Here is a 26,024-nt window from a genome sequence, read left to right as displayed (position 1 = left end):
TCAGGTCCAGAAGACAAGTTCTATTATGGGTGACAGAAGCACCATCAGCTTCTTTTGACAGCTTTATGCACCTCACAATTGAAATACACTTCTAGATCAAGTTCTATAAACTCATTCAATTTCACAATTTGAAATTATTGACCTTTGCCATAATGATTTTCTAATTACTTGACAACGAACATTTTTTTACAGCGTGTATCAAAATTTATTATCTTTATTGGCATCTATATCTCTAAATTGTCATTGTGTGTTCTGATTCATGATTTCATTTCAGGTATTTGAACCCAAACTAACATCCTCCTTGACGGTACCTGAATTTTCTTCACCCATATCAACTGCAACTGGCTTAACGGGTGTAACAGTTGATGAGGGTGTAGCCAAGGTTGAGGGATCCACATCCATAGCACAATCTTTGCCACCTTTATCTAAAATATTATCTTCAATCTTATGATTAGAAAAAGCACCACTTTCAGAAGCTGAAATCTCATTTCCTGTAGTAGCCAAGCCCCATTCTTTGTTCTCTTGCAACGTGTCACTTGGAACTGTATCATCAACAGGATGCAAGACAGGAGGGTTAACACAATTTGACGGTGGATCAACATCCATATCAGAGATAAAACTGGCGCTCTCAAAACGTTCGCCATTTCTAGTGATAACTCCATCCTCACCCTGATCGGTGATATCATGCATTGCAGTCGCACATCCGGGGGCTTCATTTGAATGATGTCTATCTTCACCACCATCCAAAGATAAGACATCATTGATGACATGCTTCTTAATAACCATGTCCTGACCCCGGTTACCAGAGACAGCCCTGAAACTTTCCAGTGCAATATCAATATCGATCCATTTCTCCATGGAATTAGTGTCAGTTTGGACGCTTTCTTTATCCAGTAGAGTATTTAACTGCTTCTGAACTGAAACTGCCAATGACACCGCGTGATCACGAATTAAAGAATCAAAAGGGGGGCAATGCAGCATTTTATTCAGTGCCTGGTGATACTGAAACAAGGTGACAGATGGTAAAACGGACCCTCTCTTTCGGCAGATACTGAGAACTTTCAAGATATGCTCACAAAGGTTGCCATCTTGTGCCCAACTGCAATCACAAATGCTCAAAATTGAACCAGTATTCCAGACAACAAAAACTTTATCTCGATCATCTTGATCAGTAACCTTAGCACATCCATCTTCTATTGAGACATCAGCGTCTGGAATGTTCAGTGCTTTGCGCCATGATGTCAAACCACTCATCCATTCATTTTTCCAGTATCGTGCAAAATCATCTTTTCCCGAGTACTCATCCAGCCAGAAATAAGAGTGGACTTTTGTACCCAACTTGTCCACCAACCAATCTGCCCGTTGATAAACACCATTTTCTTTTTCATTCAACAGCCTAATCTTCAATTGGTTGTGGTAAAATTCTATTGCTGCACAAGACTCCTGGCTAGCAAGTGGAAGAGTTTGAAGTGCATTGATCCATGCTCCTATATCAAAGGGACAGTAATTTCAATGTACATAAAGTTACAATAACAAATTCACATTATAAAATTATCCCATACAAACATTATGATTTTATCCTCAACCTGATTGACATTGTATTAACCGAAATATTCAGGAAATAGCATCCTGCAAATATAATAAGTTGGAAAAAAACAAACAGCAACAGTCACAACCAGTTAATAAGTATATTATGTGCAGTGGTTTTTCCCAACCAACAAGAGTAAGCCAGTAAAAGACCGCGCACAAATTCAGATAAGAAGCCTTGAACTTCACATCATGGCACATAAATTTTTAAACATATTCTACCACTAAAATTACATAAATAGCACAACATGATTAAAGTCAACTTTCAAAATTACTACACTTGATATTGATAATATTCATCACGATAATGTATTGGCATCAATCAAGTTGACCAACTCTTTGTTGTCATTGTAACAAAATCTCTACCATAATATGAATGAATCTATATTATTTTGAAAAACCATTACCATCTTCATAAGAAATATAATTTTCCTCCACGTGCGTCTTTGAGAAATGAAGTTTAATAACTGGGATAGCTAATGGATTCCATTTCTTTATTTAATATGCTATATTATAAATGGGTCTGCGGGTGACTAAACTGTCAAAAATATTTTTAAAGGATAATATATTGTTGTTATGAAAATTATTAATTATTAATAGTTTTTTCATAACCTTAGAAAATGATCATGAAAAACAAAACTAATTTTGTCCCCCCAATTAAAATAATATTTTTCGTGTATACATAATTTTGACATCAAAATTTTAGCATTTAATTAGAGCACAGACTGTCAAAGTAAATGCAGATGTTGTATTCCTTAATAGGGCATAAATCTAATAAGAACAAGAACAGTTATAATAGATTGTGGGCGCACTGTTACTTCTTAATTTCATGAGAAAATAAATCGCATTCCAATATCTAGGTATTACTAACCTATTCTAGGATGCCATGTGGACTTGAAATAGTCCATAAATTTGGATTCATCAATAAACTCTTCCATGAATTCTTCAAAGAGTGACGTGTTTCCTTGAAGACGGCAAATATTATCCACTATCCACCCAAGCCGTCTGGATATCTTTATTTGCATATCAGATTTCAAGCACTTTACTAAGTTTTTATGCCATAAATGTCGAACTCGCCAGAAACTAATCATTACCGTACACTGAAACACATCCCTGAAAAAATATAGAATATAGATACTTGTTAGCAAAGAGGTTGTTGGGGTAAAATAAATTCCTTGAACTGATGGAGTAAAGCACAACTAGGTTTCATACTTCAGCTTTCAAAATGCAAAAAACGACTTCTCTATCAGCATTAGAACCAATCATCATCAGTAATAGCATCATCACAGATGCAAACTACACAAGCACCCCACAAGGTCCTTACAAGCATCAAAGACACTTTCTAAGAGCAATTATTTCCCAAATTCAATTCTTTCCCACACAAGAACGAATTTTGAATTTTAACAATAATAAGCCACATGAATCAAAAACACTTAAAAAGATGAAAATATAAAAGAATTGCTACCTTTAACAATAGAAAATATCACATAAATTTTGAACCAACCTGATTGCTAGAATATCATATAATGGATCATCTACTATGAAGCCAGCCAACTTCCAAGTAGGATCTTTGGTGTGAACTCTATTGTAAAGAGCCCTCATCCATCGATGTGCATCCAAACATGAAAACCTTGGTGCTATTATCCATGCCACTGGAATGGCCTTCTTGTCTGAGTTGAATACTAGAAGACTATGAATGGGGTACTGGATAACAATTACCAGCATGCTTGCTTTTAGTTTCAAGAAAACTAAACCAAAGCAAATATAATTTTGGTTACTTCAAATCAAGGGAAAATGGAAGTAACAAACCTGTAATTTATTTGTACCAAATCTTGAATCTGAGGCAAGCAGACCCCGGTTTCCAAATTTAATCAATTGTTGCAATTGCCACTCTGTTTGAATGCCCAGAGTAAATGGATCTGAATCAGAGAAATCTTCATAGAAAAAAACCTGATTTTGGTGACTTTCAACCCACATGCTTATACTAACAGCATCATCATCATCTAGCTCATACGTAGAACGACGGATTGCCCTCTCTTGTCGTCGAACATAGCGGTGGGTCAAAAGGTCATCACGGTTAGATGGACCACCTTGTCTCTCAACAGATTCATTGTGTCTCTGCATAATGGTTTCCACAGAGACTCCAACATATAGAAGAGATAAAACCCGAAGTCGGAGATCTTCTGAGATATATGGAGCGAACATAGCACGTGTTCCAGCAGCCTTTTTGTCCTGTGGACCATGGCATGGCAAACCCTTTTTGTCCACATGCTTATCATCATTATATATGATTAGGGCAACTGAAGGTTCAGCTATAAGGCGCTTCACAATAAAATGACAAGTACAACCTCTCTTGGTATTTGGTCTACCTGCATTTTTCTTCTTTGGAACATAAGTAGTTCGACTTGGTCGGACAATACCACCTTTTCTATGGTCATCCGGACCAAAGGAACACCAATACCTACATTGAGATGGTATTAATCTCTACATTGCAGTAGAATGCAAAAAACTGTAACATCGAGTAAGTTATTCCCAATAAAGACAATTACAACTTACAAAATGTACTCTAGTATGCCATCAACCTTTTGCTTGAAAGGCGTTGATGGAGACCGTCGACGCCTTGCTTCAACATGAAATCTTGTAGGACATTCTTTATTATTTGATTCACCCCTCACAAAATCATCAACTCTAGCAAATGGGATTAGAGCAACTTTATCTAATTTATCATGCCAACCTTCCACTTTTGACCACACTAGGTCAAAAGAAGAAATTTCCAATGTGGGAGGATTTTGTACGGGAAGAGATAAGATTGCATCCCATCTGGCCATTGTAGATTAACACTATATGAATTTTGCCTGTTTAAAATCCATTATCAATTGATTTTGCAATTAGCATTATTATCATGAGGTCCAATCTCCAAAGAAACTACAAACACACTTGAAGACACTGTCATTGTCACTATATTCTAAATTGTACAAAGGAAGTACAGTTGAAGGAAAAGGTTCCCATGAATTTCATGATTGTAAATTTTTTTAAAGGAACGCAAAAATTGGAAGAACTTGACAAAATGGAAGCCAAATAAATTCAAATTGCAAGCCCAGGAGGAAAAAAAAGGAAGGAACTACTTCCATCACACACAAACACACACTAGCAGACCTAGATACTTCTAATAATATAAGGTGCCAAAATCATACAAAATATACCTTTCAATTCATCTAATTTCCTTTAAACTTACATACAAACAGTTATTTAACTGAAAATAATTAATATATTGTTTTAATTTACTATCCAAGACTATTATTACCAATCAGAGACAGCAGCAACCTCAAAAGTGCAGTGCATGCTATAGCAGATACCGAGAAGAGGCTATATCAAAGACTAAGAATGCAAGACAAAGATTTATACTACACTTATACAAATGCTCAAAAATACACAGTCAAAATTAAAGATGTATTTGCCTTTAAATCAAGTCATAGTCTATAGATTCTAGGCGGAAAATCAACATCAATTGACAGCATATAATAATAACAATATTAGCAAAAAGAGTAGCAATACAAAGGGAGATATGGAGAAACGGAATTTAGCATACACTGCCTACAAATATGGCTGAAGATAGTAGAGCTATTTAAGCAGTCAAACTCAAGATTCTATTCAAACTTAGGAAGTGGATACAGAATCATAAATCATGTACAAGATATATAAAACTAATAATAATAAGCATAGAACATAGCATAGGATAACTCAGAGGGGGAGAAAATCGTAGAACATACCAAATGCTTAATTAATAATGACAGTCCGGTTTGGAGGAGAATTCTCATCAAGCACTTCTAAGAAAGAAAACAAATAAGAAGGAAAGCAGAAATGAAGTTCTGCATAGACTACAATTTAGCTTATATACGAGTTAAAATTCAGATTCAAGATGTATAATACTCGTACACGAATGCTCAACAATGCACAGTGAAATCAATATAATTACAGAATTAAGCAAATCATTCTCATTACACCCACCCATTCACTTTTCACCGTTCCATGAAATCAAAGAAAGTCGTTATTATCCAATTGAAAATTATCCGGTGGAGCTTGAATGAGGTTTCATAGTTCCTAGTCCCTAGAAGCAGTTAGCATTGATATTGGAAAGAAAATAATGTCTACGCTTTTAATATACCAGGCCAACTCACTGTAAAAGTGATCTAATAAAGATCCAGGGAGCACCAAACATCAGCAAACAAAAAGCATTTTCAACTTGGGTATTTAAGTTTAGAGTTAAGATAATACTATAAAACCCTAAATCAGTTCCTAAACTGTCAACAGCAAAACCCTAAAACCTCTCCCGCTATTGTCAACAATGAAACCCTAAATCCATTCTCGTTCCCACCATTCTAGTGCTAAATAAAAAGGAAAGATGAAAATTACCTGCAATGTAGGCGCAACGAAGAGGAAGGTGCAACGGAACGGAACTTTGGAGATGAACACTGAAGCTGAATGCAACGACCGAGACGGAGAAATAGAGAATAGGAAACGAGTCAGAGAGTGAATACGAACGAGAGTGAGTCTTTAGTTCGGTTGGATACAACAAACACTCCTTCACATCATATATACTAAACTAAAATATCTGCTCTTGTTTTTACTAAACCCTCTTATTATAATTGTCTATAAAAAAAAGGATTTAACAACTTTTTTCAACAAAAAAAATAGTTAGCGTCTTCAAGTGATATTCACGTATTATTTCATCATCCTTAACCTCATGCATAAAATGATCAATTTCTAACATAACTTCCCAACAAAAGTTATACATCATACCAAAAAAACATTTATTCTTTTCACTAAATTCATCAACAAATACACATATTATTTGTACATCATTATCCTTAAAAAAATATCATACTCATAAGAATATTGTTCTTGATTCCTTTAGAGGCATTTTCTTTGCCTCTTTCTCTTTCAATTCATTCCATGCATTTTGATAAGGTTAAACCATGACTTCTTATACTCTTTGTTTTGCTATGTATATTATATATGCCCTTTTATTTTACCTTAATTAGAAATAAACCTGATTTATAATTTATAAATTAAGGTAATCCTTATTATTTTATATGCTGTTTTTTGAAAAAAAAAAGTTGAGTTTGAGATACTTTTTCTAATATTAAATTATTTACCTTAATACTTTTAAAAGAAAAAAAATTCACTCATTGTATATTTTATGGTGCTCTTGAAAAGAAAAAAAATATGGTAAGAAAAATTAAAATTATTTCAAGGTATTATTGAAGATACCACCTTTCATTTTAAAAAAATCCTAAAACACAACCACAAACCTTGGTTTTAGACAAAACACACAGTTTCCGATTCCTTCCCTCTGTTCTGAGTTCAGACCAACGTGACTCATGTGACTCGCATTTTCTCCTCTCCCATTCTCTCTCTACACTTCGGATTCTCAAATTACGTCACGCAACCATGACGTCACTTTTCCGGCGCTGCCCCACCGCCGGCTGTACCTTGTCTTGCGGGCAAATTCGCCTCCGCTGCCCGCCGAGCACTGCTGCGGTCCGCTACGGCTACTCGTCTTGGAGGCCGAGAATCGCTCTACGACTGACGCAGCCGCTGTGTGCCGCAAAGTACGGTGGCGCATGGGCGAGATCGGGATTAGATGAGGAGGGAGAGAAGGCGGGACCGCGCTTGTGCGCGGTTGAGGAGTTTGCGTCGGAGAGTGGGAGGAAGAGCGTGAATCGTTCGGCGGAGGTGATTATTGCCGCTGCTGTGACGGTGGTTATGGGAGTAGGAAACAGAGTACTGTACAAGCTCGCGTTGGTTCCTCTGAAGAACTATCCGTTCTTCCTTGCTCAGCTTGCGACCGTCGGGTACTTCATTTTGCTCAATGTGTTTTTTTGTTCTTGTTGAATTGATTAATTCGGTGCTTAGATTTTAATTTAGTTAAGTATTTGGTTTATGATTCGGTGTTGATACATTCTTATTTGTTTTTGAGTGTGTGCTGAATATGTATTTGTTGTTAAATATGTGTAATGGAGTTCTCACATTTTAGTTGAGAAAGAAACAACTTCTTCAATCTTTTTTGTGGGGTTTAACAAAATTATTTTTGTTTTTTAGTTACTATTATTGCTAATGTAAAACACAGTGCATTTATATTTTTAGGGAATATCATAAGGGAAAATTGAAAAATTGAGAGAGAAATATTGAATAGAAAATGGAACCGCATTCACGGGTAAGGACAAGTGGGAAGATGAAAGGGAACAAAATTGAATAGAGAACAGGAAAAATAGAACTTGTTGTAGTGTGCAGGTAGAGGGCAAAAGAGATAGAAATGTATAAACCAAAATGGGTTTTGCTTTTATTATTGTTGTTATAATTATATAATATAAGTCCTTATTAACTCTAGTTATGTTCATGTTTCTCGCTCTTTTACTGCTATTTAACTGTTTAATCAGGACTGATTTTGTAGCGTGTTAAATTAATTGTTTGTTTTCATCTTTCTATTCTTACCAAGAAATACAAATTGTGAAAAGGCACGACAATACGTGTTGTTCTATTTTGGTTTTGGAGGTAGTGGTTGGAGCATTGTTTTGCAAATATCATTTTGATGGGTCCTACACTACCCGACCCTTTTCGTGTGGGTCAGAGTATTATTTGTGGCTGGCGACTATATTTCTTTTCTATTTTGGGGTGAATCTTCTTAATCTTGAGGAGCGAGTTTTAGTTTCTAGCGCTCAGTATTTGGTAGAAAAGGGACCTGTTGTAAGGTCGGGTAAGAATTTCGAGTCATTCCGTAATTTCTGTTAGATAAAACTGTACAGGAACAACTTTATGTTTTGATTGGATTATAAATGAAAGAGAATAAAGAAATCTAGAAATAGAGTATCTGTGATTTTTTTTTTCGATTGTTTGGATTTATGAAAAATGAAAATCAATAATTAAATGATTTTTTATATTAATGTTTAATTTTTATTACATTATTTAAAATTTAAAGCGTTATAAAATATTGTTTATTCATTTTGAAAAGTTGTTGTATGGTATTCATGAAACTAATTTCATGTCTAGAGGGGCTGATGCAATTTTCACGAGATCCATATTCCTTCCATTTCAAGGATAACCAAACAATGGAAATTAATTTCTTCTATCCTATTTATTTATTTATTTATTTCCCTCCTATTATTTTTTTATTTATTTTTTCACTTACAACAAACAATGTGTATTGGGAAGTAACCAAGATATTTTTGATGCATAGGGAAGTAACCAGGATTAACATATGACTCAAAAATTTTTAAATAAATGCCTCTATTAGTAAATGACTGATAGGTATTACAGACCTATATGAATTAACTTGGTTAAACTGTAAAATTTATTATAACATTTATTGAGTTTCTTCTCAAGAGAGGACCCAAACAACATATAACTTTTTGGTTATTAGAGAGAACCAAACTCTCCCTCCCTAACCTTCAGAAGTTACAAAACAAAGATAGTAACGGCTAAAACTATCCATTCTAACTTTATATAAGTCAGATGCAACTAACTATAGACAAGTAACTACCTTATAAATAGTTAAAATTGTTGGTCATACAATAAACTAAATCATATAAGTTTTTTGTAAACCTTCCCTTTGAACCTATCAATACCCCTCCATGAAGTTTCACCTTTGTCCTCAAGGTGAAAAGTACGAAACTCCTTAGTAAGAAAAGTAGCATTCTCCCATTTGTTTTCAATGGATGGAAGATTCTGCCATTGAATCAAAACTTCAAAGGCACCAGAAGAAGAAGTATGAACATCTAGCATTGATTCTAGCTAGACTTTTAACATAAGATTTTCAGTCAAAGCAGATGGAAGAGGTTGAACTGAGGTTGTAGGCTGCACTGCTCGCTTAAGTAGAGAGACATGAAAAACGGAATGAATATGACTATTCAGAGGAAGAGGAAGAGCCAATTTGTAGGCAACAAGCCCTATTCGTTGTTCTACCGCATAAGGACCATAGAATCTGGGGCTAAGCTTCTCGTTTGGGCGTCCAACCAAGGAATGGTAGACCCCTTTAGCAATAAAGGAGGGTGTTAGGAATCCAAAATTGAAAAGAGAAAGAAGCGTGATATTCAATATGGTATAGATTATATAGACTGAAAAGAATACAAAAATAGGAGAGCACTCTCTCCTCCAAGGGTTTCCCCTTCACACAGGATGGTAGTTGTTAGGTTTCTTGGAAGAGAAACCCACTCTCAACACACTCACACACAAAAATCAACAGTAAGTGTATAGTGAAAAGAATAATATGTATTGTATTATCTCAACAATCATGTACAACCAGAGCTCTAGGGAGCCTAATCTCCCTCCCAGGACAATGTGTCATGCTACTATCAACAAAGAATATACTCAACAATCTTTCCTTTACCCCAACTCTGCCTTATATACATGGTTATACACCCTGCCCTGCCTAACTGCTAAACAGTTAAGCAATTAATGTTTCTTCCTCCTAGTATACACTTTACACTCTCTAATAGTAATGATCTTGTCAACAATTCTCTAAACATCCAAAAACATGCCCTCCCTTCAAAGACCCCCACTATATAAAGAAAGAATCACTCAACCTAACAACCCAACTATATATAGACCATCCAGGGCTAAGGTTTCTATTTTATTCTTCTGACATATCTCACTTGATTGTACCCACTCCTTAATATCCTTCTTCATTCCTTTTCAATAAATAATACGATTAATGCTCTTAAAAGTGCGAAATAGCCACTGTGACCACCTATTGAGGACTCATGCATGTCCATAAAAATGAAAGGTAAGCTGGAAGACCCCCTAGGTAAAACCAATTTGCCTTTATAAAACAAACGACCCTTGCAAGTTCATAACCCACATTAGAAGTAGGATTGATTATCATTGAAACTAATTCAAGGCCTTCCCCTCCAAAGCCACCATAACCGCTTGCATCCGATCCTCTTCAGAAACTTCTGAGATGAAAATATCATTCCAACCTATTGGTCCACCCATATGCTTCATCCCTTGCAAACACTAGAATGTCTAACTTCCTCCATTTGGCTGAACATTGAAAGGAATCGCCATCAACAACCCTATCATCCTCATGACCAGCTCGAGCAACAAAATCTTGGTCCTTGTACTCTATTCATAAAGTACTCTTCTACAGGTAAACTGATAGGATACGGAGGGTTTATGAGAGAAGAAAGAAGAGTTAGGAGGGATACTGGGAGGTGTTTTAGAAGCTTAACTGTAATAACAGTTAAGGGGAGCTCATATAAATAGAGCTGATATATTTTTGTAAAGGAGTTAGTTTTGAATTCTTTTGTAAAGACAGGAACATTATCTTGTGGAGGGGGATTAGGCTCCCTTGGAGGTGTTAGGTGTGTACATTGGTTGAGACAACAATACAAATTCATTCTTTGTTGCCATCTGTGTTCTTGCTTGAGTGTGTGTGCAATTGAGTTAGATAGGTTTCATAATAAAAAACCTATCATAAACTCACTCTAATGCTTGTCTATGTGGATGGTATGATTATTGCAGGAAATAATGGAATAGAAAAATTGTCGTTAAAAGATAAATTGGCTACCTAATTTGAAATGAAAGACCTAGGAAAACTCAAATATTTCCTTTGAATGGAGGTTGCTTACTCCAAGATCAGAATTTTCATCTCCCAAAGCAAATATGTAATGGATCTCCTCAAAGAAACAGGAAAGCTGGGATGTAGATCCTCAACCGTTCCTATAGAACAGAATCACAGAATTGGAAGTGAGGAAAGTGCTCGTGTAGAGAAGGCTCAATATCAGAGATTGGTAGAAAAATTGATCTATCTATCACACACAAGACCAGACATTGCTTATGCAGTTAGTGTAGTGAGCCAATTTATGCATGATCCAAGAGAGAGACACATGCAAACAGTTGACAAAGTTTTGCAATACTTGAAGTCAAGTCCATGAAAGGGACTATTATTCAAAAGGGAAGACACATTGATTGAAAATATATAGTGATGCTGACTATGCAGGTTCTATTACTGACAAAAAATCTACTTCGAGGTATTGTGTGTTTCTTGGAGATAGTCTGGTAACATGGAGAAGCAAAAAGCAAGATAAAGTATCCCGTTCTAGTGTAGAAGCTGAATTTCGTGCTCTTGTTCAAGGAATATGTGAAGGAGGCTTTGTGATTACATCTCATGTTCCTACAGAATTTCAAATAGCAAATATTTTTACAAAAAGGCTCCCTCCGGGTAGATTTCAAGATCTTGTAAGCAAGTTGAGAATGATTGATATTCATTTACCAACTTGAGGGAGAGAGTTGTAATTAGAGGAAATATCTTCTCAATTAAAGAAGATATCTATAGAATCTTCCTAATTAGAGAAAATAGACGTGTAATCTTCTAGATTATTTTGTTTTCCTATTTCCCTATTTTAGAATTTTAGATTGTTATAAATAGAGCAAAGGAGAATGTAATTGACACAGTTGAGAATAATAAAATCATTCTTACTTTCAACTCATTATTTTGAAAATGTTATAAAACTATGAATGACCAATCATTTTAGAAAACTGGATTAAGAAATATTTTATTCTATTATTTTTTTTCTGCCACATATTGATTTAATTTATTTTGCTAAAATCTCGCACTTTGCTGTCCTATTTAAGAAGTTGCTTTTACAGGGTAGATACCATAAAGTGTCACATTGGTCATAAAAATAAGAAAATTAAAAATAAGCTCTTAAAAATGTAAATTGTCAGTCACTTAATAGCATGTTTAGACGAGTTTAGGATTTACGCTATAACAAGTTCATGTTCAAAAACCTTAAATGATGCCGCAGCAAGTATATCTTGCTTCAAGTTGATCCATGTCCAGCATGTCCAAGCATGCCATTACTCCAAAATTAAAGAAAGTTCCATGACTTACTGATAACATTAAATACTTTTAAAGCTTGTTTTAAATTTCTTTAATTTTGTGATTAATATAAGAACACATTACACTTTGAGGACTAAAATGATGTTTATGCATTTTTTACTCTATCCAGTAGTAGTATGGAATGCAGTCTATCTTGAAGGTTGTGGTGTTAACAAGAGTTAATATAAATATAATGATATTTTATTTCTTTCAGATATGTAATTGTGTACTTCTCTATTTTGTCTATCCGGTATCGTATGGGCATTGTCACTGACGAGATGTTATCAATGCCTAAAACTCCATTTATAGTTGTTGGTCTCTTGGAAGCTCTGGGTGCTGCCACAGGAATGGCAGCAGGAGGTAATATTTGTGCTAAATTATTTTTCTGTTTCATGTCAAATACATCTGACTTCTCCATATAATCAAAATGCATATGTGCTACATTATGTGATTGTTTGAGTCGATTCCATCGAATTTCATGTTTTCATTTGTAAAATAAAAAAATTATTAAGACCAAGAAGAAAAGAGAAAAGAAAAGCAGCTACAGACATATTGAGAATGACCATTTATTTTAGAGTGAATTGACGCATACTGCAACTTCAGTTAGGAGAATATATTAAACTTATAGTCTTTAGCAACAGAAGTTTATCATAAAACACAGTCTCTTTACTATTAGCATTTTGTTTAAAATGCAAATGGTTTTTATGGAGTTTTAGTTTTATCAATTTTAGTTTTGCTGGTTGAGTTGAACACATTAGTTAATAGAAGATGTGATATGTTTTGAAGATTCTTGATTTCATTGTTGTTCTCATTTTTTGTTGTCTCCTTCGAATCTAATTTATAATGGATTTTTTCCTGCTGCCTCTTCCATGTTTTGTGAATACTTTTGGAGATAGGAAGATAAATGAATGGATTATACAATTTTGATCCGTTTATAAAATATTCATTTCTGAATTTCATTTAATTAGTTGTTTCCCTCTATTATATCAGCAATGCTATCTGGAGCATCAATTCCAATTTTGTCTCAGGTAAAAACCATCAGAATTCAATGCTCTTTGCCGTTTGTTGTTAAATGCTGGTACTTCTACATTTACATTGCATTGCTATAATAGAATATAAAAATTTCAGAATTATTCAGACTTTAGATGTAAATGAAAAGTAATTGAAAAAGTAAATTTTTTTCTATTACATATGTTCATAGAAGTTGACCATGGAGTAATTACCAACTAAAGAAGCACGATTGTGTGACATGCTTTATGGGTGGTCACAGGTCCAAGCTTAAAACAGTTCCCTTGAGAACATGGTGATAGAATGTAACCATCCTGATCTAACATATCAAAATTAATTAACTTATCTTTATTATTTTGCAGGCTTTTCTTGTGTGGCAAATTCTCCTCTCGTTTATTTTTCTTGGTAGGCGATATAAACTCAACCAACTACTTGGATGCTTTCTTGTGGCAATTGGTGTAATTCTCACTGTAGCAAGGTCAGTCCATGTTAATTTTGTAGATGCTAGGTTACGTTGACTCATTTAACTGCACTCTTCAATGGTGAACCATTAGGCAAAAGAACTTGGTCTACAATGATATTGAACATAAATCAACATATAATTCTGAATGGTCATATACATTCTGCCGCAATTAATGGTTGCTTATGTTTTGTTTGGCCAAATTGATTCATGTTCGTCACTTATATGACTGTACAGTATTTTATGTTTAACATGAGAGTTTAAGGCGGTGTGAATCATAAAAGTAAAAACTTAGTCAATGATTTCAAAATTTGTAAGTAGATTTCACACTGAACTGCAAAGTCAAACTTTTGGTAGAAATCTAAGTGATTCCATTAGTTCATTGACTCGAATGGTTTTTAAAACTTTTGAAATCTAAGTCTTAAAAGCTGTTTTATTTAGTATCTCGGCATAGTGTAAACTTTTGAAATCTAAGTCTTAAAAGCTGTTTTATTTAGTACCTCGGCATAGTGTAAACTTTTGAAATATATTTTGTTCTTCTGTTATGAGAACATTGACATAACATTTTGTAACATCACATGTGTATGTTGCAATCATGTGAAGTAGCTATGCCATGTACAAACTATGTAAACTGTGTTTATGCTTGTGGTTTTCTGATTTTAGACCTTGTTTACTTATTGTAGTGGATCTGGTGCTGGACATTCATTGAAAGAAGCTGGTATATTTTGGAGTCTTTTAATGATAGTTTCATTTTTATTCCAAGCAGCTGATACTGTTCTGAAGGTGGTTGTCTATTTTAGTGATTGTTGCATGTTCTGAGATTTTGAATTGTTTCCCTATGGTGACTCATGACTTTTTCATATTTGTAGGAAATAATTTTTTTGAACGCAACTCAAAAACTGAAGGTGTGTTCATTGATGAATCATTCATATGTAATGTAAAAATGACTTTGGAAATCAAACGCATAGCACATGGCTATTTTGGACTAATAGTACTGCTGGCGCACTTGGTAACATAAGACATCTTGCCTCAAACTTCAATACAGAAAGAACGATGTCACTAAATTTACATAGAACCTTCATAACAGTAACTGAAAATTATTGGCTAAATTTTTTGAAACTTTGTACATCCAGAGTTCAAAATACTCATGGCTGATAGACTCATTTGTATTCTGAAGTTAAACAATAAACCCTTTGGTCATTCATGGTTCTGAAGTGAAAATCATCCCTTTTTGTATGCTTGTTAATTATTGTAGTTACACTTTCTTATATGATAATGTTGTAAACAATATCCAATGTTTTCTGAAACAGGGGGGTTCTCTAGATATGTTTGTTGTTAATTCATTCGGATCTGCATTCCAGGTGCATTGCCATCGTCATGAAATTTGTTTTTTTGTTTTTTCTATTTTGGATATAAATAATAATGGCTGCTTAATTACATGATGCTATGCTTACTGTAGGCAATGTTCATATGCCTTCTTCTCCCCTTCTTATCAAAATTATGGGGCATCCCGTTTAGTCAACTACCAAACTATCTTAAAGATGGCACTGCCTGCTTTCTGAATGTTGGGACATTGTCAAGGGGTAAGCAGCTGTCCTCTTTTCCATACTGTCATTTCTTACAGAAGGTGATAACCGAAGACTTTCTTTTGGTTATCCACTGGTGTTTTCTAAGAATCAAAGTTCATCTATAATATTGATGACCTAGATCAACCCTCAAGTTACAAGGAAAGATTATTTTACAGGTAAAATCTAAAGTACAAAAAATTGCTGAATGAGAACCCATATAAGAAAATAAAATTGAATCAGAAATCTTACTGAGCCAAAAACGTCAGTTTTTCCCTTCAGATATGTTAGTCTTTTGATTTTCATAAATTTTTCAACTGTTATGTGAAATTCCTAAGCAAAACCTATTGTTGTGGTAGCTTGCATGCATTTTGCTGATCATATAGTCCTTGGGGCAGAATGGTAAGAGAGAATAAATGGTAAACTTAGAACTGTTGAGAGAATCTTTGAACGTACACGGATTCTCAGTTTAAGTAGATGTAAGACAAAGTACTTGGGTTGTTATACCATAGCACATAGTTTAGATGTTTTGCATCTATCTTACAATGTAATATGTAGGAGTGCTGCGAGGGTTATTTGTGATCAAAATGTGTCGCTCAAACTCTGAAGGAAAATTTTGTTGCACAGCCAAGGGCCAAGGATGAGGACGTTGGAGTGGATGAGTAGACATAGAAGAACAAGATAAGATTGGGAATGATTTGAATGAAGGTATTAGAAGGAAAGTGGGAGAGACACATGTTAAGGAGATATAGTACCTAAGATGGTATTGTCATCTGAGAAGAAGAAATATACGAAAAAGCACAAATAAGAATAGTTGATCAAATGATGAATTGTCCACTAACTAAGGGTAATTAGAAACCAAATGAACTAATTGAAACACTTGAGATTGAAACTATAAAATATTTTTAAAGGGCTTAAAAGATCCCTCTCATTGTCATTCTATATATCATGGAAATTCAAGAGTACATGGAATAGAAGGGACTGCACTAGACCTCCTAGGTGCAGAACTAGGTACAACTAATAAATGATATACCAGACTACACTCTGCCTAGACTTAATGATTATACATAGATATAATCTAACATATACAATTAGAAGAATTATAATTTATATGCCTTTCCAAACATTTGGCTTTTGATAGAATATAATGGCAAAATTTTATGTATGTAGCAAAATCCACCTAGTGGCAAAAGGCTTCTGATATGTTCCTTGAAACATATCAGTGTCGGATTATTTTTTCTCCTTTTCTTTGTCTTTCGATTTATTTGTTAAAAGTTCCAATACTTTTTTAAACCTAATTTATAGAAAGTCTGGCAGCTTTTAAATTCTGTGTAATTACAAAACACAGAGCAAGAAAAGATTTGACATGTATGATTATTTCTAGGGTTCAGCCTTAGGGTTTGGTCGTCATTAGCAATGCTGACAGTGTGTTACGTATCCGAGTACGAGATGTAACGAAATCACCCTCTCATACTCAAAACAAGCAAAAGAATAATAAAAAAATGGAATTGAACGAATGAATATCTTTTATTGATGGTAATATCTGAATAAAAAAAAGTAAACAATAACTGGGAGCATAACCTCCATCAATTATTTGGAAGCATAACCTCTCTCACCAAACAATAATGTCTGTCACTATACTCAACAATCAAAAGCATACCCTTAACCCTAGACTCTAGCTTTATTTATACTAATTATTTCCCGCCCATCTCTTACTAAATATTTCCCTGGAATATATCTGCATTTAATATAAATATCCCTATATTTAATATAAATATCCCCCATATATTATCCTAGCATATATCCTTAATTATAAATATCTTATATTGAATATTTTCCTAGGATATATATTTTTATTTATTCTAATTAACTTATATTGAATATTCTCTCCTATTGCGGCTTCTTTTACTGTAATTAGCTCTCGCCCACCCTAACCGCTGCGCAGTTAAGATAGTGATTCTTCAACCGTTCGGCTTAGGTCCTTCCCTGCTTCCCACCGTTCAGCCTGGTGGCTCCATGCCTCCCACCGTTCGGCCTGGTCGCTCCCTGTTGTCCACCGTTCGGCCTGGTTGCTCCCCTTTGTCCACCGGTCGGCCTGATCGTTCCCCTTTTGTCCACCGTTCGGCCTAACCTCTCCATGCCTTCCACCGTTCGGCCTTTACAGTCAATACCGTTCGGCCTCACTTCCCTCCTACCTTTCTTCTCCTTCTCATATACTTTCCAACCCTTATCATTAGCTCCCACCTTATACCCTTACATTACACCCCGCTGCAAAACAACCTTGTCGTCAAGGTTGGAATCGGGGAGCTTGATCTCAAGGCTCCTCATCAATTCAGGTCTGGAGGCTCGGGTGGTGGCCATCCCTCCTCGTCTTCCGCCAATATCGTGACTCTCAAGCTCCTGTCCGGACAGTGGTGGGCAGGACCGAACAGATCGTCGCATCTAAAGCACCTTCCTTCTTCCCTCCGTTTCACATATTCCTCATAGGGCAGATTCCTCAGGTTTCTTTCCTTTCGTCCGAAACCCACACTCTCCGTGATTGTCGCTCGACTCTCCACAACAGTTACCGTTCGGCTCTGGTTAGGGCGACTCGGCTCCAACTACGTATCTGAACCGTTCGGTCTCTCCTCAGATTGATTATTGATCATACTTCCGTTCCCAATCCTCACGCCTCCTTGGAGCTCCTTCGCGTCCCTTGCCATCCTCATAGCGATAATCAATTCCTGTGGATCAAGCATTTGCACTTGATTCCGTATTCGCTCTTGTAGTCCGGCCATAAAGTATCCCATCAGTATTTCCTCAGCTATTCCTTTCGTTTGACCCACCAAGATTTCAAAATCTTGGATATATTCCTCCACCGATCCCGATTGCTTACTGGCTGCCAACCTCTCAAAGACTGGTCCCTGGCTTCGTCCTCCAAAACGGATCACCATTGCCTCCTTTAATCCTGCCCACAAACGGTTCCTGGCCTTCTCCCTCTAGAATTTGAACCAGTGTCCAGCAATTTCCTCCATGCTGATATAGGATAGACGCAACTTTTCTTCGTCAGATACCCCTTGTAGTTCAAAAAATTTTTCCGCTCTATTGATCCAATTCAACGGATCAATCCCTTAAAAATTGGGTAACTCTACCCTTTTCCTCCAATTCAGTTGCTCCTCTCGGTGTCCACCATTTGTCCCACCACCATCTCTCTCACCCTCCTCATCCTTCTTCCCGTTGACAGACCCTGGCTTCCATCCGAATTTCCTTCATGTTGTCGACCTCGCTCTCCCATCACCTTCACCAATTCTTGGACTGCCGCCTCCAATCCCCCTGTGGAGATTTCTCTGACCTCCAATTTCCCTTCGATTGCATTCACTCTTCACTCCATGATGTCTTTCCCTCCTCTCAACAGTATCCGACAGTTTCCTTCCTTGACTATCCAACAGGTCGGACCAATTGTTATGTATCTGAGTAGGAGACGTAACGAAATCACCCTCTCACACACTCAATACAAGTAAAAGAATAATAAAAGAATGGAATTGAACGAATGAATATCTTTTATTGATGATAATATCTGAATAAACAAAAGTAAATAATAATTGGGAGCATAACCTCCATCAATTATTTGGGAGCATAACCTCCCTCACAAGACATAATGTCTATCACTATACTCAACAATCAAAAGCATACCCTTAACCCTAGACTCTAGCTTTCTTTATACTAATTATTTCCCGTCCATCTCTTTATAAATATTTCCCTAGAATATATCTGCATTTAATATAAATATCCCTATATTTAATATAAATATCTCCCGTGTATTATCCTAGCATATATCCTTAATTATAAATATCTTATATTAAATATTTCCCTAGGATATATGTATTTATTTATTCTAATTAACTTATACTGAATATTCTCTCCTATTGTGGATCCTTTTATTGTAATTAGCTCTTGCCCACCCTAATTGTTGCACGGTTAAGACGGTGATTCTTCAACCGGTCGGCTCAGGTCCTTCTCTGCTTCCCACCGTTTGGCCTAGTCACTCCCCTTTGTCCACCGTTCGGCCTGACCGTTCCCCTTTTGTCCACTGTACGGCCTAACCTCTCCATGCCTTCCATCGTTCGACCTTTACTGTCAATACCGTTCGGCCTCACTTCCCTCCTACCTTTCTTCTCCTTCTCATATGCTTTCCAACCCTTATCATTACCTCCCACCTTATACCCTAACACAGTGGTAGTGGTAGTGGTAGCTAATTAAATAAAATGTTATTACTTTCACGTAATTTATGGATATTGTAAACTGCTCTTGGCCAGGTCGGTTTCAAATCCATTTTTTTAATTTCTTTTTGTAATTCTAGTAATAAAACATTGCTGAAAGAAATTTTGCATTTGAATTGGTTTGTAGGATGTGACGGTGCGCCCCTGCTGCCCTTGTTGTTCATTGTTGTTAACATGGGTTTCAATATCTCATTGCTTCATCTCATCAAGATCTCTTCTGCTGTTGTCTCTTGTCTAGCCTCCACATTTTCAGGTATTTGATTTGTTTCTTTCAAAATATATATACATTAATGAGGAAATTATTAATGAGACATATAAAGTGAATAATAGTAATGTCTCAGTGGAGAAAAATGGACAACTGTAACCCATTACAAGTAGGAAATCGTACAGTGTTTGTAATTTTAGAAATATTGACTAAAGTCAGAAGGAACGGTTAATAGTTACCCAAAACCTACCTCTATTAATGTTGACTATATGCGTACGATTTCTCAAAAATGATAAAAATTACTCAAAATTAACTACTCTTCATAATTAACAATAAAATGTCATAGGTGTCTTAAATAAAACCTACAAGTAAATATGATCAAAAGTCAAATACAAGTTTTGTAGATAGGAATCATCAATTATCACAATCTTCTAAGACCAAACTTTCACTATCATTTTCACAATTATTACATCTGTAGATTTCATTTTTGGTAATTAAAATGTGGAAAATAGTCTCTAAAAATTCCCGATGTATTTGTTCATTGGACTTTTGGGAATCAACACTATACAAAGCTATAGTGGCCACTATGCCCCCTCCGCCAAACTGCTATATCCCATTATTCAAAATTCTGATTACAAGTGTTGTTTAAAATAACATGTTTAATTAATGGTACATTTTTAGGTTCTTTGGTTAGTCAATTAACTAATTACATTGTTTAGAATTGTCATTACAGATAAGGTAGTTAAAATTGAGATTATGGTTACAAACATAAATGTTTCACAAATTCGTAATTCGTGAGATTGTAATGCCAGTAGGTTCTTTTTTCTGCAAAAACATGATGTGTATAATCCATATATATTCACACACACATACATAACCAGTAGTAGAAAACTTGTTTTACATTTAATTGGATTTGAGTGAAGAGATGAACCTGCACGTAACCAATGCAAGTTACGTGAAGAGAAGAGATGTATGGAAGTTACAAGTTCCGTAATTGAGTTTTACATTAATCCAAATGCTTTCAGCCAAGAACGTGAAACATGCGGCAGAAACACCCTTAATTTTATTTGTATTAATTTTTAATTCGGTGGTTCTGTGATAGACAAAACATATAGCAAGGTAAATTTCTAATTGTTAACTTTTAATTAGGTTTATATTTTATTTGAACTGGATCCATTCACGTAAGAAGGTAAACAGTTGTTACAGCAGACAATTTGATAAAGGAAGTTCTAGGAATATAGAAATATTCGAAGAACCTCAAATCTTAGGGATTCAAAACTGAATCCGAAAGGATGCCAAAGAATTTTTGAGAAGAAGAAGATTGTTTTTGTGGTCGTAAAAATCATCTCCATCTCCCTCTGTGCTGAGTATTTATTATTTGAAAAACTAAAAATCATAACATGCAACCGCCTTCTAACAAAATTGCAACATGTCAAAAATCATGATTGACGTGGTAGTAATTGTCGTGATATATTTTAGGATGTTTTTATATTTGATGGGCTGTATTTATGCAACAGTTACGAGCTGCATTTATTAGATTTATTTATGTTGATTGATCCCGTAATCATAGGGATTTGATTCTTAGAATTAAGAGTCTGCATTTCCTAAAATATGCAGCTAATCCATGTATATTTATAGAGGTTAATAACCTCAGAATGTGAATAAGAAAGAAATAATATTCCTTCCAAATTTGAGACAACAGAATGTAATTAAGTTATTGACTACCATGTGGAGCCACATGGCTTCCTTATTGAATTCCTATATCAGTTTCCTTGCCTTCAAAAAAATCCTTATCCTCAAGGATGAAAATATAGATATTTTTTCTTCAAATCAAAGAAGAATTCCCAAGTGGCATCTTCTAGTAACTGGTGCTTCCACTTGACTAATACTTTGGTTTCAGTTGCTTGATCCAAAATTTGCTCATGTTCTTTGGCCCACATAACACTGTCTAATTCAGGAAGTGAACTGGAAATAGGTGTGTGGCCCACCTTCCTTTTAAGCTGTGAAATGTGAAAAACATCATGAATTTTTGACCCCTGCAGAAGCCTCAGCTTGTAAGGCACCACTCCAATCTGATCAACTATTTGAAATGGCCCAAAGTATTTAGGTGCTAGTTTGGCATTAGATCTGAATGTCACAAAAATTTGGCAGTATGGATGGAGCTTGACATACACAAAGTCACCCATATCATAAGATCTGTCACTTCTCTTCTTATCAGCCAATTACTTCATTCTATCTTGAGCCCTGTTCATGTGGAACTTGACTAAGTTTAAGGCCTCCTCTCTTTTCTACAAACTTCTGTTAATGACTTCCACCTTGGGATATAAGCTGATGAAAGTTGCAATTGAACACCCTGAATTGACATTAAGTCCTTCCAGAATTGACTAACAAAGATGGGTTCTCGATCGCTGGTTATAGAATCTGGAAAACCATGCAATTTGAACACATTGTCCAAGAAGGATTGAGCAACTTCAGTAGCAGTGTATGGATGTTTTAAGGACATGAAGTGAGCAGCCTTGCTTAATCTGTCCACCACCACATATATTACTTGTTTACCCTTGGAATCTGGTAAACCTTCAATAAAATCCATGGTGATATGCTGCCATATCCTCTCTGGAATTGGCAAGGGTTGCAGCAAACCCAGAGAAGCAGATGTGTCATTTACATTTTTGGCATATCTGACATGTTAGTACAAACCTGCAAACATCCTTGGTCATATCTCCCCAATATACTATGAATTTCAATCTTTTTAATGTAGCATCCCTACCAGAGTGGCCATTAGTAGAACTTGCATGTACCTAATGTAACAACTCATTCCTTAAGGCAGTAACTTTCAGGTATGAGGGTTGTGATAGCTTGGCAATCCACGGATTCTTGTCTTGATAAAGCATCGGCTGCTAAATTTTCCCTTCCTTATTTGAACTCAATTCTAAAATCAAATTCCATCAATTTCACCAACCATTTCTTTCTGTTGGAAGGCTGTAGTCAATCTTTGACTCAATATATACTGCAGGCTTCTATGGCCTGTGCGGATAACAAAGTGGGTATTCAACAAATAATGCCTCCATTTTTGGATTGTGAAAACCACTGCTAGCAATTCTTTTCATTGATTGTTGTTGCATATTGAGTGATGATCCTACATCAGGACAACACCAATTCCAGAACTTGAAGCATCCACCTTAATCGCAAACACCTTAGAAAAATTAGGTAATGCTAATACTGGAGATTGGATCAAACAATCCTTGAGGGACTTAAATGCAGCCTTTGCCTCCTTAGACAATAGAAACTATCTTTCTTCAACATATTAGTCAAAGGGCGTGCAATACCACCATACCGCCGAACAAAGCGTCTGTAGTACCCGACAAGTTCCAAAAATCCCCTCAACTGCTTCAAGGATGTTGGTATGGGCCGGTGCATGGGTTTGAAACCTAGCCAAGAACGCTTACAGACAACAGAAAATAGAGATGAAAGAAAGAATTCTCTTATTCACAATAAAGGATCCTCACTTTACAAAAGATGGGTTGGGAGTATAACCTCCCTCACAAGACCCTCAAGTGCCCGTCTATACAATCAATATTCAAAACTGCCTTCTGACCACATAACCGAGTCTTATTTATACAATTCCTCTGCCTTCTATCCTAATCCCATTTCTCATTTTATCCAATTACCCTATATCCTAACAGCTTGATAGCCAAGATTTTTGCAGGGTCAGTGGATACACCATCCTTTGTGATAAAATGGCCTAAATACTGAACTTGTTCTACACCAAAGTAGCATTTGGATTTCTTTGCATACAAAGAATTTTGGCACATAGTCAACAATACCTTGTGCAGATGAGAAAGATGATGTGGATCGTTGTTGTATATTAAGATATCATCAAAAAACACCAAAAGAAAGCGTCTCAGATAATCCTTGAAAACATCATTCATGAGACCTTGGAAGGTGGCGGGGGCATTAGTTAGGCCAAATGGCATAACTAAATCCTCAAAGTGACCTCTGTGTACCTTAAATGCAGTCTTATGGATATCACCGTGATAGGACTTTAAAAGTGTATGTTAGGAGGAAGAATTCAAATAAGAAGTGACATGACAGTTAAGAGGAGTTGGACGGTTTAAGGGAGTGGTTAGTAAGGTAGTTATTATGTAATAAGGTAGTTTTTATGCAATATGGGTTTCTTTTAAGGAGGGAATGGTTCCTCCTGGGGAGTGTGTAATTTTGTTGTTTTGGACAAGGTGTTTCCTGTAAGAAGGGATTTACTTCCCTTGGATGTTGTCGAATGCTTTCTTAGTTTCGTATTTCCTTAATTCAAGTGTTAATTTACGTTAAATTAAAAGATCTGAGTGTTTAATTCTTATATTAGATCAGAAAATTGGTTTCGTGCTTCCCAGAAACCTAACACACTGTCTTCCATTTATACTTGATTATATCCGGACTGTAAATCAATTTTAGAAAATACCATAGAACCATGTAACTCGTCTAATAGATCATCCACTAAAGGAATAAGAAACATGTCCTTAATGGTCTATTTATTAAGGTCTGGATAATCCACAGAGAGTCTCCAAGAGCCATCTTTTTTTCCAACCAAAACAACAGGGCTAGCAAAAGGACTGCTACTTTGCTGTATGATACCAGATTTAAGAGAATCGTGCAGCAATTTGTCAATAATGTCCTGCTATTTAGCATACGTATAGGGCCTCTTGTTGATAGGATTGGCACCGGCAACCAAGGGAATTCTGTGATCATGACCATGTCGTTTAGGAGGTAGATTGGTAGGTTCTTGAAAAATATAATCAAACCACAATAATAATGCCTCTATAGATTCAAGAATGAGCTAGCAGTCCGCATGTGTAGTCAAGGAATGCAGTAGGAAATCAGTATCCTAGTCACACAGTTGTAATAGAGACAAACGGACACCAGCAGTAAGTGTTTTCTGCAACTGTCTTTTCCTAACAGTTTTCAGCCCATCAAAACCATCCTCTTGCTCTGGACAGAAAATTGCATAGTCAACTTATCAAATTTCCAGGTAATGTCCCCGAGGATAACCAACCACTCAATTCCTAGCACCACATCACAACATCCTAATATTACGAGAATAATATCTAAGGTCAATCCCATGTTGTGCATTGTCCAAGGAAACTGCTTAGCAGTTGCGGTTATGTGTGTATTTTGAATACATGGGTATGTGTGTATTTTGAAGAAAGGTTTATATATAGTTAGATTGTTGAGTTTGTGATTTCTATGGTGGGTGTCTGGAGATATAGGCGATTTTTCTTGCTTTAGAAGAGGAGGAATTTGCTGAAATATCAAAGTGTTATTTTCTTTCCTCCAGTTTTTGTAATTTTACAATCTATTATTAATTCTTGGTTATTGAAAATTCTGAGGAATATCTAACTGAACTGGTTCAATTTGGGTTGTGGCAGTTCCAATAGCAATATATGTGTTCACGCTGCCATTGCCATACCTTGGTGTTGGGCCTTCTCTTCCAGCAGGCTTCGTTGCAGGGGCCACCATTCTTATAGTGGGGTTACTCATCTATGCATGGACCCCTTCAAGTGGTTCTTCCAGTACATCCATCACAGCATCCACCTAGAGAAGCTTGGAGTTGCCCCATTTCCAAAAGGAAATATAGGTGTAGCTTGCACCAACCCTCTTTACAAGCAATGAACAGCTCCACACTTTTTGTGATTGATAATGATCACAAGAGATACATTTTTCTTTTAATAAAGTGAGAGATAGTCCTCACAGAAATAAAAAATCGGAAAGTGAAATCTTCCTCAGCTTGCCCCAGTAAATAACAAACCAGGTAGCTCTTTTATCACTCTCATCTAAGGATAGATGTAGTTCAAATTTTGTCTACATTTTGTAATGATAATTATGAAAAATAGAGTGGAAAAGTATTTCATTAGAGGAAATATGAGAATGTCTTGTAGAAGTTCTAGAGTATTTCATTCTGCTAGACCGTTATCTCTCGAGGTTTGACAGATATTGAATAAGACAATGTTCTCTTTTTTTAGTAAACTCAGTGCACCTTGACATCTTCGTTAAACTTTTTCTTTTGATA

At 35.8% G+C, this 26,024-nt stretch overlaps 2 protein-coding genes across 6 annotated transcripts; one reads left to right on the top strand and one right to left on the bottom strand.

Annotated features, from left to right (window-relative positions):
* Positions 1-7,014, bottom strand: LOC106768398. Of its 4 annotated transcripts, none has more exons than XM_022782642.1 (7): positions 6,900-7,014; positions 6,001-6,065; positions 4,144-4,442; positions 3,397-4,048; positions 3,092-3,291; positions 2,459-2,700; positions 1-1,487 (listed from the first exon to the last, which is right to left on the bottom strand). In XM_022782642.1, the coding sequence occupies exons 3-7, from the start codon at positions 4,413-4,415 to the stop codon at positions 271-273; spliced, it is 2,583 nt and encodes an 860-aa protein (XP_022638363.1). In that variant the 5' UTR covers positions 4,416-4,442; positions 6,001-6,065; positions 6,900-7,014; the 3' UTR covers positions 1-270. The 4 variants fall into 4 exon arrangements, with proteins under 4 accessions (XP_022638363.1, XP_014509029.1, XP_022638362.1 ...); XM_014653543.2 differs by having other exon boundaries at positions 4,144-4,407; positions 6,900-7,008; XM_022782641.1 differs by lacking the exon at positions 6,900-7,014 and adding an exon at positions 5,358-5,414 and having other exon boundaries at positions 6,001-6,377.
* Positions 6,912-26,024, top strand: LOC106768399 (protein CLT1, chloroplastic). 2 transcript variants are annotated; one of them, XM_014653544.2, is made up of 10 exons: positions 6,912-7,442; positions 12,681-12,826; positions 13,457-13,494; positions 13,837-13,952; positions 14,618-14,717; positions 14,804-14,839; positions 15,245-15,295; positions 15,394-15,517; positions 19,886-20,011; positions 25,384-26,023. In XM_014653544.2, exons 1-10 carry the CDS (start codon positions 7,039-7,041, stop codon positions 25,551-25,553), a joined length of 1,311 nt encoding a protein of 436 aa, XP_014509030.1. In that variant the 5' UTR covers positions 6,912-7,038; the 3' UTR covers positions 25,554-26,023. The 2 variants fall into 2 exon arrangements, with proteins under 2 accessions (XP_014509030.1, XP_022638364.1); XM_022782643.1 differs by lacking the exon at positions 19,886-20,011 and having other exon boundaries at positions 25,384-26,024.

Source organism: Vigna radiata, chromosome 7 (genome assembly GCF_000741045.1).
Source record: "Vigna radiata var. radiata cultivar VC1973A chromosome 7, Vradiata_ver6, whole genome shotgun sequence".
NCBI lineage: Eukaryota > Viridiplantae > Streptophyta > Magnoliopsida > Fabales > Fabaceae > Vigna > Vigna radiata.
Note: the sequence above shows the minus strand (reverse complement) of the source record. Positions and strands in the feature narration are given on the sequence as shown.